Raw genomic sequence first — 21,304 nt, 5'->3', positions numbered from 1 at the left:
GCTATTAATGAATGATTTATATAAGCTAACATTTAAGTTGCCACAAATTGCTACTGTGCATGGAGATAAAGAATGATTTATTTTGATATCTGAATTGTATAGGTTTTTAGAGAAAAGTTCTAATAACTTGTGGCAATTCTATAAAAGCAGTATGTGTTGGGCAATTGACTCACTGTTACCATAGCAGGATTTGGTGTTAAATAGCCACGTGCTAGCTAAACTGAATGATTTACTCTGCCTAATGTTTTCTTCCTTCTCAGCCTAACCCAAATGCTCCCACATCTCTAAGAGTCCTTTCCTGATTCCACCAACCCATATTGATTGTTTTCCTCCACTTTCACATGGGACTTTGTACTTCTCAAGCATTTTCCATAATATTTGTTGTTGTTCTTATGTTTATTAGATATGCTATATAACTGATTCTCTGAGGGGGGGAAGATATGTTTAATCTGCTTTATTAACCTTTTACCATCACTTTCTCAAGTCTAGATAATTAAAAAAACAATAAATCGAGCCCAGTTTTTTAGTGTTTGCTGATTTCTAAGGTGTAAAATCTCATTCTGAAAATTTAACAAATCATTTTTCATAAGCCAGTTTGAGCAGGTTCCAGTACAATCCTACTTCACTCTTAAGTTCTCAAATCTATTTCTCCCAGCACCTGGCGTAATAGGTGCTTAATAAAAATTTGTTGGATTGAATGAGTTGGAAGTGTTACTGAGTGGAAAGAACACTGGATTTGAAGGGAGCAGACCTGATAGTAAATCCCACCTTTATTTTGGGCAGGTGACTTAATTTCCCTGGATCTCAGTTTCCTCATATGTAAAGATTAGTGCATTGAACCAAATAATTCTTAATACTTCTTCTGGTCATAAATCCTTTGGCTGGATGGACTATTACAAAACTGTTGGTTGGGGGAACTGTTATCCCAGATGTGTGTTATCCCAGATTTATCTACAAAGCTGGTTTAAATGAAAAATAAGTGTCTTAATCTAGAATATAAAATTTGTGAATTCTTCTCTTTTTACTTTTTCTTTTATTATTCTTTTTTATTTTCAAAATCTTTTTATTATTGTTATCATTATTTAAAAACACAAACACCTTATATCTTAGTTCTAAGGTAGAAGAATGGTGAAAGCTAGGCAATGGGAGTTAAGTGACTTGCCCAGGGTCACATAGCCAAGAAGTGTCTGAGGTCACATTTGAATTCAGGACTTCCCATCTCAAGCCTGTCACTCTATCCAGTGAACCACCAAGCTGCCTCCCAATCTTTGTTTATGATAAGAACCTTTTCTTTGGTGGTATATTCACCACTAAATGAATTAGGATTAACCTGTTAAATTACCAGCATCATATATTTAAAACATTATTCTCAGAGTCTCATAGTTAATCCTTGATTACCCTTATTAAATGTCTTGTAATGCCTGTTCCCCTGTAAGGCAAAAATATGTAATAAATAACATTTAATTCAACGGGGCAGGGCATAGTAGGTAGAGAGCTAGCCTAAGGGCAAACGAAGAAGACATGGTTTAAAGGCTTGTCTCTGACATACTATGGCAGTGTTTTCCTATGCAAATCACTTATCCCATTAGAAATCTAGGCAACTCTCTCTAAGACTATAAATTGCAGAGGAGGTGCCAGCTTAACAATGGTAGAAGGAGGTTTCTCATCAAGGAATTTCCTATATCAGTTAATTACAGATCTAGTCATAGACTTTCTCCCTATCTCCTAATAACATTGACTGTAAGGAAAAATGAGAATAGAATAAGAAAATTTTTCTTTGTGTTTTTTTCCCCTGTAGGAATATATTTAACAAATATTCTGAAGACTGAAGAAGGGAATAATGATTTCCTTAAGAAAAAAGGGAAAGAATTAATCAACTTTAGTAAAAGAAGAAAAGTAGCTGAAATTACTGGAGAGATTCAGCAGTATCAGAATCAGCCTTATTGTTTACGGATAGAATCAGAAATAAGGGTAAAATTTTTCTTTTCCTAAATTTTAAGGTGACCATTTCAAACACTTATTGACATGTTGTAATTAATTATAGTATTTGTTTTGCCATAATACTATTTTGAGAGGTAGTTTAGATAGAGAGATAGCTTTGTTCAACCACTGCCTCTGAGACTTAACTAGCTCTTGATAAGTAGTTTGATCTCTCAGGACCTCAGGAGTTATAGACAAAATTACCAGACTTCATGAATCAAGAGAGTTTACACTCTGGACACTAGTGAATCATTGGTCTCCCACCAAAAAATAATATTTTATGTGAGATAACAAAAACCAATTCTTAATCTTAGTTATAACTGGAAAGGACCCTGGAGAAGTCATGTAATCCAACTTCCTTCTTTTATAAGTAAGGAAACTTACTTATAAGGCCTAGAAAAGAGGAAGTGACTTTCCCAGGGTAGTGTAGCATAGTAAATAGCTAGACTTAGGGTATGAGAGATCTGAATTAAAATCTTAACTTTCACAGTGCTTAGCAGAGTGACCCTGAACAAATCATTTAGCTTCTGTGCATCAAGCAATTCCCTAGTAGTATTTTGCTTTTTGTGGTAGGGAGTTCTCATATTGGGAGTATGATATCCTGATGAAATTAAAGATCCTTTACATATTCACATATAATAGTTCTAAAAGTATTATAGTTTTAGTATTAATAATCTATGGCTATATAAGGACAAGGATACATTCCCCAGTGGATAATTAGTCAAAAGATGAAGAAACAATTCTCAAAAGAATCAGAATCTTTTATAAAAGATATGAGAGATTGCTCCAAATTTCTAATGAGAGAAATGTAAGTGAAAACAGTTCTGAGGCTTAATCTTCTGCCCAGAAAGTGGACAAAGATGACAAAAGACAAAATAGTTTGGAGGGACTATGAGAAAACAGACACACTAAGATATTATTGGCAGAGCTGTGAATTGGTCCAACCGTCCTTGAAAGTAATTTGGAATTTTGCTTGTAAAAAAAAGGTCAAGGAAGTGAAGAGAGAGATACACACACATGCACACATTACCTGGAATGTGGTAGGTATTTATAGTCATATAACAGAGTTGTATACTTGTATAAATCCTTTTTTTTTCTTTTTAACCTTTACCTTCTGTCTTAGAATCAGTACTAAGTAATGGCTAGACAATTGGGTAGGAAGTACCTGAGGCCAGATTTGACCTTAGGTCCTTCTGATTCTAGGCCTGGCTCTCTATCCACTGAGCCATGTAGCTGCACCTGCATATATAGTCATAATGCTTGCCATTGATCAGTTAATTAGTAGTTTTTAATCTGTTTTAAACAATGACTTTTTCATAAGGTATGGCTTACAGAGTAACTGATTTTTATTTTTTTAAGGGTAAAATTAGTCAAGTTATTTTATTATTACGACTTGTAGAACATTGAATAGTATGACTGCCGTCTTTATTATGAGTTATGAGCTTCAGAAAATGATTACTTGTTGAACATAGAAAAATGATATTGAGCCTTACCTCTTGGTCATCAGGCCTATTTTTATTCAACTAAATATTTATTTGTTATTAACCACCACTTTTTCTTGAGAGTTAGGCAATTGTTACTAGAAAAATAAAAGAAATTAAAAGAAAAAGGGAAATAAATGAAAAAGGAAATGAAAGAGACCTGGATATGGCTTAATTCCAGGATTTTTCTTAAAAAATGAAATTTATGCTCATATTGAAGACCATGAAAATTATCCACTTCTGTCTTGCTTTTATTTCAGAGGTTCTTTGAAAATCTCAACCCCATGGGAAATGCATCAGAGAAAGAATTTACAGACTATTTATTCAATAAATCACAAGAAATTGAACCCCGAAACTGCAAACAGCCACCTCGATTTGTAAGTATTTTTACTGGTATGCTACTGCTGATAAAATAGTATGCTAGTTTTCATGAGAACATCAAAGAAATTTGTAAGAAAAGGAGGAATTTTGCATTTCCAGAAATATCAATCTCCTCTTCCAATAGTTTGCTGCTGTAGGACAAGAAAAATAATTAAATATATTGACTTGTACACTTAACTCTTCAAACTTGTACATCTTTAAAATACTTGTAATATGCAATTAATTTTCACCATCATTGGTGTATAATTTAGCATTGAATTCTCCAGAATTATTTGGTTCTTTAGTTCAGCATGAAATTATACTTTTATGGTATTGGAGCATACTTTTGAAGAATAGACCATTTTTCTTAGTCTAGCCTTTAATAATAGCTTGTTCGTTTTCAATAGAATTTAAATTGGGAAAGTTCCTAGGCCATTGCATTATTTTTATTGCTGTGTCTAGTTCATGCAATAGTATTCCAACTCCATTTTGGAATATCCATAATTTTAGAACAGTTTTGGTTTTTAGTATATTAATATATTTATCAGAATTCATCATTCATTTAATGGGGACAAGACTTCCCAGGAGAAGTGAAAAATGTGGGGATTTTTGAGGAGTGGACATTTTACCCATCTGACGAAGAAACTCCAGATCTTAGAGGCTCACCTGGATTTCTTTTGCTAATAATTTTGAATGAAAAAAGCGAAATTTCATCAGTAAAAATTACTTTTTCCAATGTTCAGTATTCCACTCTTTTTTATTGACTTGCTTATGACAAGTGTTTTTTCTTTATAGTAGTGTTTGACAGCTGTTTTTGTTTTTGGTGGTAGTAGTGGGTTGTTTTGTTTTAATTGGTCATTTGCTATTTTTCCAAGTTCACACTAAGGAGGAATTAATAACAATCCCTCTACCTTCCAGGTCCCTTGGAAGATCTATGGTTACTATCTGAGGATTAATTAGGCTGTCTTGCAGCAATAGCTTCTCAGTTTTTTTATTTTATTTTTCATTGTTGACCATACTTTCCTTTGTACTTTGGTATAACTGATCTTGTTTCATTGTGAAATTGAATGATACTTGAAATGTTTAATGTCTTCATACTAGTAACCAGTGCAATACCTTTGACAGTCGTGGAAGTGTGCTCTTTATAGATTACAACTTTTGCACGTTTCCTTGGGATTAGTATCCTTTCTTTAAAATCCCCAAATTCATTAAAAACACAAAAGAATAGTGTGATGAAACATATGTGTATGGTATAAAATCAGCTTTTAGCTAACAGAAAACTAATTAAAATTTGGTAAACTAGCTCACTGGGGTTTTATATGGTCAAGATTACACATTCTGAGTCAGATTACTAAAAGTAAAAGCTACATGAACATTGCCATCATAAATGAAACCATATCAAAAGTATTGGTTGTCATAAGTACTATAAATACCACTGTAGGTTCACATTGATTTTTTACGCTGACAAATTCTGATAAATTTTTTACTTCCAAAGTTTTCATTAGTTATCTGAGCAAGTTCAAATATCTCAACATTAAATATTTTAATTGTTCAATTAAATTACCATTTTTAATGTCCTGTGAAATTCTAATATTTATGAAACTGTTACTATATCATTAGGAGGAAAATCAAACTCTTGATCCTTATGATAAAGTCTATTTTATACATCCACACTATTCAATTCAACAACCATTTAAGTGCCTACTTTGTGAAAAATACTTTACTAGATAGGGAAAATGTAAAGTTGAAATCAGTCAAGAGTAGGAAGGAGATGGAACTAAATTGATGAGAAAGATAAAGAGCCTGAAACTAGAAAGATGAGCAATAATAGAATAAATAAAATTGTAGTGATTCCAATGGTTCTATTTCTCCTTATCCTCCTGCATGGTGACTTCAGTGACTATTGACTCTAGGATGCCTTTAAAGCCTCTCTGTAACTGATTGATAACAAGACAACATATGTTTCCCCAGTGTATATGCTAAAAATCCCAATGTTTGGTTTTGTAATCTTAAACCTCATATATACTATTTCTAAGAAGTGTCCATCTTGCCTCTATTCAAAGACCTTTAGTGATGGGGAATTCAGTATTCCTTTAAACTCCCCGTGGGGCAGCCAATTGTATTTGTCAATTCTAATAATTCATGTTAGAATCAGCATAGATAGAGACCCCATGTGAGAGCTGTAAAGATCTGTGTTAAATCTCTGGCTCTGAGGTTGTTTCTTGGGGTTAAGATGGCGGCAGAGTAAAAAGCAGCTCTTAACCTCTCCTAACCGAAACATACAGAACTCCTCAAGGGGACATAAAAACAAATCCAGACGAATGGAGGGACCCCACAACAGGGCGCAGCGTGGAAGGTATGTGGAATCGGGCATTTCCATGCTATAAAGGGGTGAAACAGCTCTCACTAAATCGCGGGCTGAGCAACCCCCCCCCCCACACACACACACCACCTACAGCCCAAAGCCAGCTCAAAAGAAATAGAGCAAGTTTGGGGCACCCATTGAATCATTGGCAGCTCCAGGGCCTATTCCTGAGAGCAGCAAGACTTAGGACCCCAAAAGGCTAAAGAATGCACGTGGACTTTGAGTGTGGACACGGAGCGCAGGTGCGGGTGGAGGCGGACACAGGCGCGAGCGAAGGCTCTGAAACCTTGAGTGGGGAACCAGTGCATACTGGTATACGACTGTGGAAGCAGCGCCCTGAGACTTGTAAAGGAGCTTCTGGCAGACAACCAAGCAAAGGGGTCTACCGGGGGCTTGACCTTGAGAACAACCAGACCTGAGACCTCGGGAGCCTAAAGAGTGCAGACAGACCCTGAGAGTGAGGATAAAGCTGAGAACAGGCTGGCAACCCAAAATCAGGAAGGCCAAAAGAGAAAGATTAACAACAAGAAGAAGAAATCTTTAACACTCAACAACTTTTACACAGAGAAAAATCCAGACAACCAAGCAAACAGAAGAGGAGATCAAACAAGCAAACACATCCGGACCCTCTCAAAATAATGAAAACTGGTCACAAGCTCTTGAAGAGTTCATATCTGAGATGACGAAAAAGTTGGAAAAGATTTGGCTAGAGAAATGGGAAATAGCTCAAAAGGAAACCAGGCAAGAAAATAACAGTTTAAAAGGCAGAATTTTGCAATTGGAAAGTGAGGCTCAGAAATCAAATGAACTGATAAGCAAATTGAACACCAGAAATGACCAGATTGAAAAGGAAAACCAGTCCCTAAAGGTTAGAATTGAGCAATTAGAAGCTAATGATCTCTCAAGACAACAAGAACAAATAAAACAAAGTCAAAAGACTGAAAAAATAGAAGGAAACATGAAATATCTCAATGAGAAAGTCACAGACCAAGAAAACAGGTCTGGAAGAGACAATTTGAAAATCATTGGTCTCCCTGAAAAAGCAGAAATTAATAGAAATTTGGACTCCATACTAAAAGAAATTATTCAGCAAAATTGCCCTGAAGTTCTACAATAAGAGGGCAATATAGACATTGAAAGGATCCATAGATCACCCTCTACACTAGACCCAGAAAAGACAGCGCCCAGGAATATAATAGCCAAATTCAAGAGCTTCCAAGTAAAAGAAAAAAAATCTTACAAGAAGCCAGAAAGAGACAATTCAAATATCAAGGAGCACCAATCAGGATCACACAGGATCTGGCAGCCTCCACACTAAAAGACCACAAGGCTTGGAATATGATATTCAGAAAGGCAAGAGAGCTGGGCCTTCAACCACGGATCAACTACCCATCGAAATTGACTATATACTTCCAGGTGAAAGTATAGGCATTCAACAAAATGGAAGATTTCCAAGTATTTTCACAGAAAAGACCAGGACTAAATGGAAAGTTTGATATCCAACCACAAAAATCAAGAGAAACATGAAAAGGTAAATAAGAAACAGAGGGGAAAGAAAGAAAACTTATAATTTTTAAATTTGCCTTTTTAAGGGCCTCAGTAAGATCTAATTATCTGTATTCCTATGTGGAGAAATGCTATGTATAATTCTCTGTAGTGAACTCTATTCACTATTATAGTAATCAGAAGAATAATTCATAGGGAGAGGTTGGAATACTAAATGGTCTAAGATGATATGGGGGATGGGAAAGAGGGGGGTGAATAGCAGGGGACACCAAGACAAACTTGAGAGAATAAGAAAAATAGGATATTCTATTACACACAAAGAGGGCATGGGAAGGGGAGGGGACAAATACTAGTATAAGAAGGAGAGGAAAAGAGCATTAAGAGGTAATATTTAAACCTTACTTTCAGTGTAATCAACCCGGAGAGGGAAGAGTAGCTATATTATCCATGGGGATATAAAACTCTATCTAACCCTACTGAGAAAGTCAGAAGGGATAAACCAAGAGGAGCAGGGGAGTGGGGAGGTCAAAAAAGGGAGGGGAGAAGAAGGGGGAGGGAATTTATTAAGCCTTTAAAAATAAAAAGAGGGCAATAATAAGGGAGGGGATAGAAAGGGAAGTTACTCAAGGGAGGGGATAAGGGATACCAGTTCAAAGCAAACCACTGGTTTTAAAGGAAATAGTGTAAAAAGAAGGGGTAGAACTAGGGGAGGATACAAAAATGTCAGTGAATGCACAACTGATAATTATAACTCTGAATGTGAATGGGATGAATTCACTCATAAAATGGAAGCAAATAGAATGGATTAGAAACCAAAATCCTACCATATGTCATCTACAAGAAACATATATGAGGTGGGTAGACACACACAAGTTTAAGGTTAAGGGCTTGAGCAAAATCTTTTGGGATTTTGGGAGAGATTTGGTTTAGATCAACATCTCACACCCTACACCAAGATAAATTCAGAATGGGTGAACGACTTGAATATAAAGAGGAAAACTATAAACAAGTTAAGTGAACACAGAATAGTATACTTGTCAGATCTCTGGGAAAGGAAAGATTTTAAAACCAAGCAAGAGTTAGAGAAAATTACAAAATGTAAATTAAATGGTTTTGATTATATTAAACTAAAAAGCTTTTGTACAAACAAAAACAATGTAGTCAAAATCAGAAGGGAAACAACAAATTGGGAAAAAATCTTTATAACAAAAAACTCTGACAGGCGTCTAATTACTCAAATATACAAGGAGTTAAATCAATTGTATAAAAAATCAAGCCATTCCCCAATTGATAAATGGGCAAGAGACACGAATAGGCAATTTTCAGGTAAAGAAATCAAAAGTATCAATAAGCACATGAGAAAGTGTTCTAAATCTCTAATAATTAGAGAAATGCAAATCAAAACAACTCTGAGGTATCACCTCACACCTAGCAGAATGGCTAAAATGAAAGAAGGGGAGAGTAATGAATGCTGGAGGGGATGTGGCAAAATTGGGACATTAATGCATTGCTGGTGGAGTTGTGAACTGATGCAACCATTCTGGCTGGCAATTTGGAACTATGTTCAAAGGGCTATAAAAGAATGCCTGCCCTTTGATACAGCCATACCATTGCTGGGTTTGTATCTCAAAGAGATCATAAATAAACAGACTTGTACGAAAATATTTATAGCTGCGCTTTTTGTGGTGGCAACAAACTGGAAAAGGAGGGTATGTCCTTCAATTGGGGAATGGCTGAACAAACTGTGGTATATGCTGGTGATGGAATACTATTGTGCTCAAAGGAATAATAAACTGGAGGAGTTCCAGGTGAACTGGAAAGACCTCCAGGAACTGATGCAGAGTGAAAGGAGCAGAGCCAGAAGAACATTGTACACAGAGACTGATATACTGTGGTAAAATTGAATGTAATGGACTTCTGTACCAGCAGCAATGCAATGACACAGGACAGCTCTGAGGGATTCATGGAAAAGAACGCTACCCACATTCAGAGGAAGGACTGCAGGAGAGGAAACATATAAGAAAAACAACTGCTTGAACGCATAGGTTGAGGTGGACATGATTGCGGATGTGGACTCGAAACTACCACACCAATGTAACTATCAACAATTTGGAAATAGATCTTGATCAATGACACATGATAAAACCAGTGGAAATGTGCATCGGCCATGGGGGGGGGGGGTTAAGGGGGGGTGAAGGGGAAAGTAGGAACATGAGTCATGTAACCATGTTAAAAAAGAATATTAGAAATATTTTAAAAAAAAAAGCTCTGGCTCTGAGACTTGCTGCCTATGTGTTCTAGGCAAATCACTTAATTATTACAGGTGATTTGTAAGATTATAAGTTTTAGAAAGTACCAAACTGCATTAATAGAGGGTGTTTCCTCTTGTAAAGATTAAATTTAGTGGTTGGACTTAAATTATATGAAATAAAGTGGTAGCCTAAGTTATTATCTCTCAAGTCGGACGTTTATTTACCAAATTAGAGGGGAAACAATAAAGTAGAGAAATGTGAGAGAGGTTAAAGAAAATACCTATACTACTCTTCATCCAGGAGGGCCAGTAGCAACTATGAGGCCTTCTCCTAGTCTCTTAGGAGAACTAAGGAAGGAATCAGCCCTTTTCACTCACACCAAAGTCTAGGAGGCAAAAATCTAAATTGAAGCTATGATCCAAGCCACAGTCTCCAGTGAAGTTCCCTCGAAGATTATCTCCAGGAGACACTCTACAAGACTCAACTCACAAGACTGCCCCAGTGAAAGGATTTTGTGGCTTTTATGGTCATTTCCTGTCCCTGCCCCTCTTCACAGGGGCCAATCACAGTTTCCAAATTGTCCTGCCCTTCCAAGGGGCAGTGTCTGTGAAATTGACTTCTCACCTCTAAAGGTATTAACTCTCCTTCTAAGTTTCACACAGTTTCTGGGTTGTCACCTTTGGATTCACACATTTCCCAGAGTGTGAAGTTTTAAAAGAATTCAAAAGTTTCTGGCTGTTTGAGTTAGAAAAAAGGGTGGAGCTCTCTAAGTATCTTACTGGCTTCTCATCTAGCACTAAATAGGGTGTGAATTTACTAAGTGGTTTGCAAGCTCCTCTACCTAGTTCAAGCTTGTGTTGATTCAATCAAAAGGTACTCACAATCTAGTGAGGTACTAAGTAGGGGTACTTAAGTTATTGTTAACCAAAGTTCAATTAGGCAAAAAGAATAAAGGATTCCCTTTTCACAAGTGTAAACTCAATATAGACAAAGAGAAACAAGAATTTCCTTTCACACTCTTCCACAGTTTCATATACCAGTGAAATCACAAGCTAGTCCCAAACCCTGTGAAATGTCAGAAAATGTCCTTATAGGGAAGCTAAATAATTTTCTCTCTAATTTTCTCCCATTGTCTCTAAAACAAACATATCTAATCTTTCTTCCAGATGACTGTAAATTTTGAGTTAATTGAATTAATTGAGTTAAGTTAAATCTTGAGTTAATTGAAGGTTGTTTTTCTCTTTACAATCTTCTTTTCAGGTTATAAACATCCTCACTTACTGCAGCCAATTCTAATTTGGCATGGTTTCTAGGTCTTTCATCCTCCTGGTCACTTTTCTCAGGACACACTCTAACAAAGATAGAATTTCAGGGCAATATGGCAAAAATAAAAAAAAAACTTGGAAAATATAGATCAATGTGAAATGGTTCTACTATTATAGAAGACAATTAGTATTTGTGTGATAAAAGTCACTAAAATATTTTTTCTCACTACCGGGCTTTGCCACAAGAGCTCTATGCAATATCCAAAGATACCAATGGAGCATTTTGACTAGTCACTAGTCATCTCTTACTCTTGCCATTATATCAGTCCATCTTTTTTTTCTGTCCTACCAATTCCTTCAGAATATCTTATACTTATTCTTTGGAATTCCTCATTAGTTATATGTTCAACTTCTCAACAGCACTAGCAAAATGTTAGATTTTTTTAAAAGGGCCTTTGTTTTCATGGGATGCTTCAGCTTCACAAAAGAGACTAGTGGTTTCCTAAAATTTGTCCAGCTTGTTCTCCTTTTAGCTTAGAGCCTTTTCCATCTACAGTATCTGTCCCAGATAAACATATACTGTTGAACAACCTTTATAGGGTATCTGTCCAAACTCTTGTTTATGTTTGGGCCATGGATATTCTTTGTTAAATTGGCTCTTCCTATGTGAATGGACAGACTAAATACCTTTCAATAATTATAGGTCTCTTCCTGGATGCTCAGCAATATCTTGAGGCTTGATAAAACCAACCCAATGCCATCTGTAAACAGAAGTCTCTGAAGGATCTCATTATCCAAAAGGAATCTTTCCTCAACCTGAACTCTGCACTGGGTTTCCTCTATTATCGTGGCAAATACTTTTGCAAGCATATCTTTTCCTATTTTATGCTTTGCCTAAAGCAAGGTCATTAAATATAGTATTTCTCTCCTTATTTCTTCCAAAAAGTCTTGAATGATTTTGATGTATGGATGGTAGTTACCTTAATGTAAAAGAACCTATAAAGCAGTGTCTTTTTTCTACTGAATTAAGTGCATTTTTTTGTAATTAACAAACAATAAATACAAAGAGATCTTATATTCCCTCCATCTTTAAATGAGTTATGAGATGATAACATTGTGGTCCATTGTTCAATATAACATTTAACCAGTAGTTGCCTACTGGTACCCACATTAAGGATGCCCTTGATTTATTCATAGATTTCTCATAAGAATTTTGCATAGATGGGAGAGTAGGGCTTTATCTGATAATTATTGTTTTCTCAGTTACCTTTTTTGTGCTAATAATAAAATTTAGGAATATTTCCATGCCATTAATATCTCCTTCTTCAAAACTTCCATGTTGGTTTTTCCGTGACCTCGTAGTGATAGCACCTTCAGAAGAGATCTCTTCAATATATGCTTCATCTAAGTTCTTTTCTTGTCTTTGTCCTCTAGCTTCTGAATATTAAGGTCCACATGTGAAGGTTCCATTATTCTTTATGAAGAAGCCATATTATTGAAATTTTTTTGAAGATCTTTACTATGTTCATTCTGTTTGTAGTTCTCTTTCCATTTTCAACTTGGAATGTCTTTGGAATGTATTTGCTTAGATATTTTGCCCAGATTTCTTTAAAATTAGTTCTATATAAATACCAGTAAAGATGGTAGAGTCTGCAGAAGAAGTAAAAGCCTAGCTCCCTCCTACAACTACACCAAAAATGATCAAGGAAAGAAGGAGGAAGGGTTATGCTGGACTCAGCTCAAACTAGCTCTGAGAGCAGAGAGAGTTCAAAGTGAACATTTATTCAGAAATTGGCAAATGCTACAAGTCAGGGCTTGATTATCTACTCATAAGAGAATGTTGGAGAAAATGTTAAAGATGCAGATTTAAACTTAAAGGTTTATTGTGTAAATTTTTTTTTAAGAGACTTATATTAAACATTTAGCAGCCCACTGCTGGGTGGGTATAGGGAACTTACTGTCTCACAGAATTAGAGTACTTAAGAAGATCAGGCAAACAAGAAGAAAGAAGGGAAATGAATGTCATTTGAATCTCACTTTCATCTGGACTAAAAGATGATAGAACATACACACTAATAATATAAAGAGTTTGGCATAGAAATACATTCAGCTGATCATAGAAGAAATTGGGAAAGGGAGAGATGAAAAGGCAGGAAGATAGACTTAGGGACGAAAAATCTCCTGGCTTAAAAAAAACCCTCCAGTCTCAGAGTGGATAATGAAATGGAAGTGGTTTAAAAAGAAAAGATAAGAATTTGTGATTGGTATCTGGGCAAGTGGAAGAAAAGAGTAGAAGAGAGTAGAAATAGACTGCATCAAGAATAGAACATTAGTGGGGCAGCTGGGTAGCTCAGTGGAGTGAGAGTCAGGCCTAGAGACAGGAGGTCCTAGGTTCAAACCCGGCCTCAGCCACTTCCCAGCTGTGTGACCCTGGGCAAGTCACTTGACCCCCATTGCCCACCCTTACCACTCTTCCACCTATGAGACAATATACCGAAGTACAAGGGTTTAAAAAAAAAAAAAAAAAGAATAGAACATTAGTGCTGTGCATGCTCCTCTATCACTTTCTTTATAAAAAGGACAAAGGATAGGGAAAAAGAGAGGAAAATGAATGTGAATGGAAGAAAATATACTATTATTAATGTGAATGCATTGAATGCCTCCATAAAATGGAAGAGCATAGCAGAGCATTAAAAAGCATAACTGAACAGCATATTGTTTAGAAGAAACACATTTAAACATAAATATTCACACAGAATTAAAACAAAGGGTTGTAAGATCTGTTATGCTTTTTTGAACTCAAAAAAATCATGGGTAGCTATCAAGATTTCAGGCAAGGCAAAAACAAAAATAACTTGGTTAAAAGAGATAAAGAGGGAAATTATATTATGCTGAAGAGCATTATAGAAAATTAATTCATATCAGTACTTATGTGTACCAGTTGGCATAGCATCTAATTTATTAAATGAAAAGTTAAATTATGGATAGAAATAGTGAAACTATAATAGTTGGAAATGTTTATGTACAACCTTGCACTTAGGCAAATCTAACAAAAATAAAATAAGAAAGAAATTAAGAACTTGAATGAAATTTTAAAAGTTAGATATGAGCACATAAAAGTGCTCTTTTTTTATAAAAAAAATTGTTTATGTATTAAAACCTCAAAAACAAATGCAGAAAAACTGGAACATTAAACTCATCCTTTACTATGTCCCTATAACACTAGCCACAACTTAAGGAAAATTATTTTCAATAAATTTTTGATAAAAAGGAGTAAAAATTAGTCAGAGGCATGACTTAATCCTGAAAACTGGTGGGTCAGAAATGAAGGCATAGTAACAGTAGATAATTTCATAAAAACATATATATCTGAAACTCAGAGGCCATCAAGTTTAACCCTCTAATTGTAATAGATGAATAAGCCAAGGACCAGAGAAGTAATAGTAATAAATGTTAAAGGTAGGACTTAAACTAGGTTTTTTAAAATTATAGAGCCAATGCTCTTCCTTTTCTGTCACCTCCAACTATTCCTTAGGGAATTGAAGAAAATAAGCATGGGCGAAGAAGAAAGGAAATCAGCAGTTTTTTGAAGTTTACCGAGAGAACCCTTAGCATTCAACTAAATTTTTTTTAAACAATATTGTCAATATTTAGCAATATATAAAATAAATCTACACAAATTTCTAGCCTGTATATACATTACCAAAAAAACTCAGAAGGAAAAGAGAAAGAAGAAATCTTTTCAAAATAATTATAGAATATTTAAAATTACAGGGAATTTGTCCATAAAGACACTCATGGGATGTATATATCAGTATAATTCCAAAACACCTTACTAAATTAAATACAAAAAAGTGTAGATAGTTCAGTTTCTGGGGTTTGAGTTGTGCCAATTAAATAAAATTACAAGGCTACCTACATTAATTTATAAATTCAGTACCATACCTTTCACCAAGGGATTATTTTATGGAACTAGACAAAAAAACAAAATTCATCTGGAAGATAAAAAGACCAGCATCTCAAGGGAAATAATTTTTTTAAGTGAAAATGAAGCAGACCAGGTCTCAAACTACACAACAGAGAAGTAATTATCTAAACTAAGTGATACTGGTTTTAAAAAATAGACAGGTTGGTCAGAAGGACAGTCTAGGGACAAAACTTTTAGGGGCAGAAGCAAATTAACATAGTAGTATAGTATTTGATATATAACCCAGAGACTCCTACTGCTGGAGAAAAAATTAGAATACAGTCTGACAGAAATTGGGTTTATACCAACATCTCACTGTGTACTACAATAAACAGATACAAGACCTGGTTATAAAAGGTCATTAAAAAAAGATTAGAACTTTTACAACTATAGAAAGGGAAAGAGTTTGGGCTAATTAAGGAATAGAGAGGATTATAGGCGATAAAATGAATAATTTTGATTACATTAAATTGAAAAAATTTTAAACAAAATCTCTGTAGTTAGAATTCGAAGGGAGAGTTAGATGGGGAAATATTTACATCAAATTTTCCTGATATTGATGTTTTGGGATATAGGGAATTGAGATAAGTATTTTAAAATGAGCCATTAGCTAATCAATAAATGAACATAGAGAGGAGAGCCAAGCTCTCAACAACTATATGAAGAAACACACTCCAGATTGCTACTAATAACAAAAATTCAAATTAAAACAATTTGGAGTTTCCATTGCAGAATCATCAAATTGACAAGGATAACCAAAAAGAAAAATGACAATTGATGGATAGGCTATGGGAGGAAAGGCACACTAATAAATACACTGGTGGTGGAGCCTTAAATTAGTCCAGTCATTTCTGGAAAGCAATTTAGCACAACACTCAAAAATCACTTGACTCTGTCAGCTTTTTGATTCAGCAATACTATTCTTTGGCATAGCCCCAAAGAGATCCTTCCAAATGAGGGAAAGGACTTACTTGTTTTAAAAAAATCATAGCAACATTATTTTTGTAATAGAAATTGGAAAGAAAGTGGGTATTCTGCAACTAGGGAATGGCTAAAAAAATGATGATAAATTCATGTAATAGAATATGATTAAAATAGCTCATTTTTATATAGCACTTTAAGGTTTGCAAAGTTCTTTACAAATATCCCATTTGATCTTCACAACAACTGTGGGAAGTAGATGCTATTATTATCATCCCCATTTTATATATTAGGATACTGAGGTAGACAGGTTAAGTGACTTGCCCAGTGTTACCAGCTACTTAATGTCTGATGTTGGATTTTAACTAGAGACTTCCTGATTCCATGCCCATAATTTCATCTAATCTACCATATCCTCTACTCTCACTTACTTCTTTTTTGATTGATACATCATCCTCCATGTTAGCTCTTACATTACTTTTTTTTTTTTTTTAAGGAATTTATTTACAGGTGTCTCAGTTCTTTCCCTCATAGAAGACATCAACTGGCAGTGTGTGTGTGTGTGTGTGTGTGTGTGTGTGTGTGTGTATATATCTTTAATGTTTGCATTTTCAGTTCAATTCATTCTCTGGTTTAATTTTTTCAATTTACTCTTCAAGAATTTAATCTGTAGCTGTGTATAATGTTCTCTTAGTTCTACTTATTTCACTGTTCATTATCCCAAGAAGTTCTTTCCAGCTTTTAAAAAAATGAGCTGTTCATCATTTCTCATGGCTCATCAGTATTTTCTCACAATCACATATCACAATTTGTTTAGCTATTTCCTAATTGATGGATATTCCCTCAATTTCCAGTTCTTTACCATAACTAGAGTGGCTATAAACATTTTGGAACATACAGGCCCTTTTCTTTTGTCCTTGATCTTGGGAAACAGACCTAGCAAGGATAAACACAGTTTTATAACTCTCTGGATATAATTCCAAATTACTCTCCAAAATGATTGGATTAGGTTACAGCTCCACCAACAGTGTTTTGGTGTCCCTTTTTTCCCATATCCCTTCCAACATTTGTCATTTTTCCCCTTTGTCATTTTTGCCAAATATCTCAAAATTGTTTTGGTTTGCATTTATTTAATCAGTAGTAATTTGAAGCATTTTTTCATATACCTGTATATGATTTTGTCCATTTAAAAATTGGGTGATGGTTCTTATTCTTATGTAAATTTGACAAAATTCTCTATATTTTAGATGAGACCTCTATCCAAGAGACTCTGAAATTTCCACTCTAATTTTCTTCTTTCCTTCTAATCTTGACAGCATGTGTTTTATTTATTAATGTACTCAAAATTATCCATTTTAAATCTCACAATACTCTTCATCTCATTGACTCGAAAATTCCTCTCCTGTAGTTAAATCTGATAGGTAGTATGTTCCCTCTTCTTTTTAAGTTGTGAGATGTCTAGATTGTGTGTCCATTTTGATATTGTCTTAATGAATGGTATAAGATATTAATCTATACCCTACTTTCTAGCTGTCTCAAAAAATTTTACAAAATAGTGATTTCTTCTCCTCCAAACCTAGATGTATGCTTTTGTCAAATACAAGGTTATTATAATCTTTGAATACTGTTTGTTTTATGTCTGTCTCAACTCATTTTTCTAATGGTGTTTTTTAAATTTAAAAAAATCCCCTAATTACATGTAAAAGCAGTTTCCATCATTTTTCAAAGAATATTGAGTGTCACATTCTCTCTCCCACTCCCCCTTAACTGCTTACCTCCCAAGAGATAGTAAGCAATCTCGTATATAATTTACATGTGCAATCATGTAAAATATTTTTCTATATTAGTCCTTTTGTGGAAGAAAATTCAAATAGAAAAAAGTATGCTTTTTTCTAGATTCAGATTCAGTTCTTTTTCTCTTAAAGTAGATGGCATTTTTAACTATAAGTCCTTTGGGATAATTTTGAATCGTGTATTTCTGAGAATAGCTGCTATTCACAGTTGTTCGTTGTAAGTATTCCTATCACTGTACAGTGTACTCCTGGTTCTGCTTGTTTTGCTCTGCTTCAGTTCATGTTAGACTTTCCAGATTTTTCTGAGTTCTTCCTGCTTGGCATTTCTTATATCACAATAGTATTCCATAATAATCATATTACTCAGCCATTCCCTAATTGATAGCTATCCCCACACTTTCCAAATCTTTGCCCCCTAAAAAGAATTGCTTTAACTCTTTTTGTACATATAGGTCCTTCCCCTTTTTGTTTTTTATCTCTTTGGGATACAAATGTAGTAATGGCATTACTGGGTCAAAGGGTATGTACTGTTTTCTTACCCTTCTGGCATAGTTCCAGATTGCTCTCCTGAATAATTGGATCAGTTCAACTACTCCCCCATCAATGCATTCATGTCCCAGCTTTCCTATATTTTCTCAAAGTTTTGTAATTTTCCTTTTCTGTCATAATAGCCAATCTGATAGGTATCTGGTGGTATATCAGAGTTGTTTAATTTGCATTTCTCTAATTAATAGTGATTTAGAGCATTTTTTGCATGACTATAGAGAGCTTTGATCACTTTGAGAACTGCCTGTTCATGTCCTTTGACCATTTATCAATTGGGGAATGACTTGTATTCTTACATATTCAACTAATTTCTTTATGTATTTGAGAAATGAGGCTTTTGTTAGAGAGTCTTGTAAAAAATTTTTGCACTGTTAATGATTACTATTACTTTCCATCCTATTTATCCCATTTAGATTTTGACCTTCACCACTCCCAATTTGCCCTCATTTCTATCAGTTCCACACCCTGCCCTTTTATCTTATCCCCTTCTCCATCTATTTTCCTGTAGGGTAAGATAGTTTTCTATACCCACTTGATTGTGTATGTTCTTCCTTCATTGAGCCAATTCTGATGAGTAAGGTTCACATACTCTCTTCCCTACCTCCCTCATCTTTCCCTCTACTGTGAATGCTCTTTCTTGCCACTTTTATGTGCTGTAATTTATCCCATTCTATTTTTCCTTTGCTCCTCCTCCCAATACATTCCATTTTCTCATGCCTTCATTTAATTTTTTAGATCATCTCATCATATTCAACTCACAATGTCACTCTCTATGTATACTCTTTCTAAGAAAATATAATAATGACAAAGTTCTTTGGCATTACAAGACTCACTTACCTGTGGAGGGATGTACTCAAGTTTAAACATATTGGAATCATGTTTGCTTTATGATTTTCTTGAGTTTTGTATTTGAGAGTCAAAATTTCCATTCAGCTCTGGCCTTTTCATCAGGAATGTTTGAAAGTCCTTTATATCAATGAATACCCATTTTTTTCCACTGAAAGATTATGCTCAGTTTTGCAGGGTAAGCTATTCTTTGTTGAAGTCCTATCTCCTTTTCCTTCTGGAATACCATATTTCAGGCTCTCTGATCCTTTAATGTGGAAGCTGTTAAGTCTTATGTTATCCTGACTGTAATTCCATAATATTTGAACTGTTTCTTTTTGGTTATTTTCTCCTTGATCTGGGGAAATTTGACTATACTATTACTGGGAGTTTTCCTTTTGGGATCTCTTTCAGGAGTGACTGGTGGATTCTCCATTTCTATTTTGTCCTCTGGTTCTAGACTATCAGAATAGTTTTCCTTGATGATTTCTTGAAAGATGATGTCTAAACTTTTTTTTTTTTAATCATGACTTTCAGGTAGTTCAATAATTCTTAAATTTTTTTTTCTTGAGCTTATTTTCCAGATCAGCTGTTTTCCCCACAATATATTTCACATTTTCTTCTACTGTTTCATTCTTTTGCCTTTGTTTAATTGTTTCTTGATGTCCCATAGAATCTTTAGCTTCTCCTTGCCCAATTCTAATTTTTAAGAAATTATTTTCTTGAGTAGGCTTTTGTACCTCCTTTTCCATTTGACCGTTCTACTTTGTAAAGAGTTCTTTTCCTCAGTGAACTTTTGTACTTCTTTTTTCAAAGGGCTTATTCTGTCTTAAAGAAGTCTTTGTCTTTGGTGCATTTTTTATACCTTTTTCCATTTAGCCAATTCTGCTTTGTAAGAGGTTCTTCTCTTTGGATTTTTGTGCTTCCTTTATCAAGCTGTTGACTCTTTTTTCATGATTTTCCTGTATCATTCTCATTTCTTTTCCCATTTTTTCTTCTGCTTCTCTTATTTGGTTTTTAAAATTCCATTTGAACTCCTCCATTAATATTGGGGGGAACTTGAGACCAATTCATATTTTTCTTGGAAGCTTTGGATGAGCTTGACTTTGTTGTCTTTTTCTGAGTTTGCATCTACCCTGCCACCAGAATAACTTTGTGTTGAGTTGTTTGGGGTGGGGGGGGGGTGGTTTGCATGTTTTTTTTTGTTGTTGTTTTGTTTTTTGTCATTTGGTCACTTTTCTGCTTTTTTCTTTTCTTTTAGTTTAAAAAGCTATTAAAGTTGGGGTCTATAACTGTGGCGAATGGGAACACTATTCCAAGCTTCAGGTTCTTTGTGCAGCTGCTTCAGAGCTGGCACTGGGCATCTATTTGCTTTTAGTTCTTCCAAGGTAGTATGATTCATGAGGCGGGGTATATTTAATATTCTTCCAGTCTGTACCCTGATGTATAAATTAATGCCAAACGTTCTTTTACCCCTTGGAACTATGTCCAGAGTCCCCTACTCCCCTATGACAGTGAGTGCTTGTTCCTCCTTACCTTGTGACTGTGCCCTGAGATTGTAAGCTGGTTCAGCATATGGGCAATAGGACAAAAGTCTTGAACCCAGAACCAGCAAAGGAAACCCTGTAATCTCCTGGACAGTTGTCAAACCCTGCCTTACCATCTTTGACTAAAAGTTCCAGAAGCTTTGAGTGCTGCTTCAATTTTGTGCCCAAGGCCTATTGCCTTGGTGGGGACTTGCCCTGGCATGCTGTACTCCACCTCCACCTTGGTACACTAGATCCCTCATGCCAGCCTTCTAAATTATTTTGTACTGAAAAATGACTTCACCGTGTCTTTTTATGGTTTATGCTGCTCCAGAATTTATTTTGAGATGTTATGTGATTGCTTTTTGGAGGGTAATTTGGTAGAAATCAGATGGGACCCCTTACCTTCTCTACCATCTTGGCTCTTCCCCCTGTTTTTTTTTTAACATTTATTAATATTCATTTTTAACATGGTTACATGATTCATGCTCCACCTTTCCCCTTCAACCCCCCCCCC

At 35.0% G+C, this 21,304-nt stretch overlaps 1 protein-coding gene across 1 annotated transcript in view; it reads left to right on the top strand.

Annotated features, from left to right (window-relative positions):
• The window catches only part of SOS2 (SOS Ras/Rho guanine nucleotide exchange factor 2), a 174,248-nt gene that overhangs the window by 134,635 nt on the left and 18,309 nt on the right, over positions 1-21,304 (top strand). The window contains exons 16-17 of the mRNA XM_044659954.1: positions 1,799-1,971; positions 3,722-3,838. Coding sequence (XP_044515889.1) covers positions 1,799-1,971; positions 3,722-3,838 — 290 coding nt within the window. The remainder of the gene's footprint in view (positions 1-1,798; positions 1,972-3,721; positions 3,839-21,304) is intronic.

The sequence above is a fragment of the Gracilinanus agilis genome, chromosome 2 (genome assembly GCF_016433145.1).
Source record: "Gracilinanus agilis isolate LMUSP501 chromosome 2, AgileGrace, whole genome shotgun sequence".
Taxonomy (NCBI): domain Eukaryota; kingdom Metazoa; phylum Chordata; class Mammalia; order Didelphimorphia; family Didelphidae; genus Gracilinanus; species Gracilinanus agilis.
This window is presented reverse-complemented; position numbering and strand designations above follow the sequence as displayed.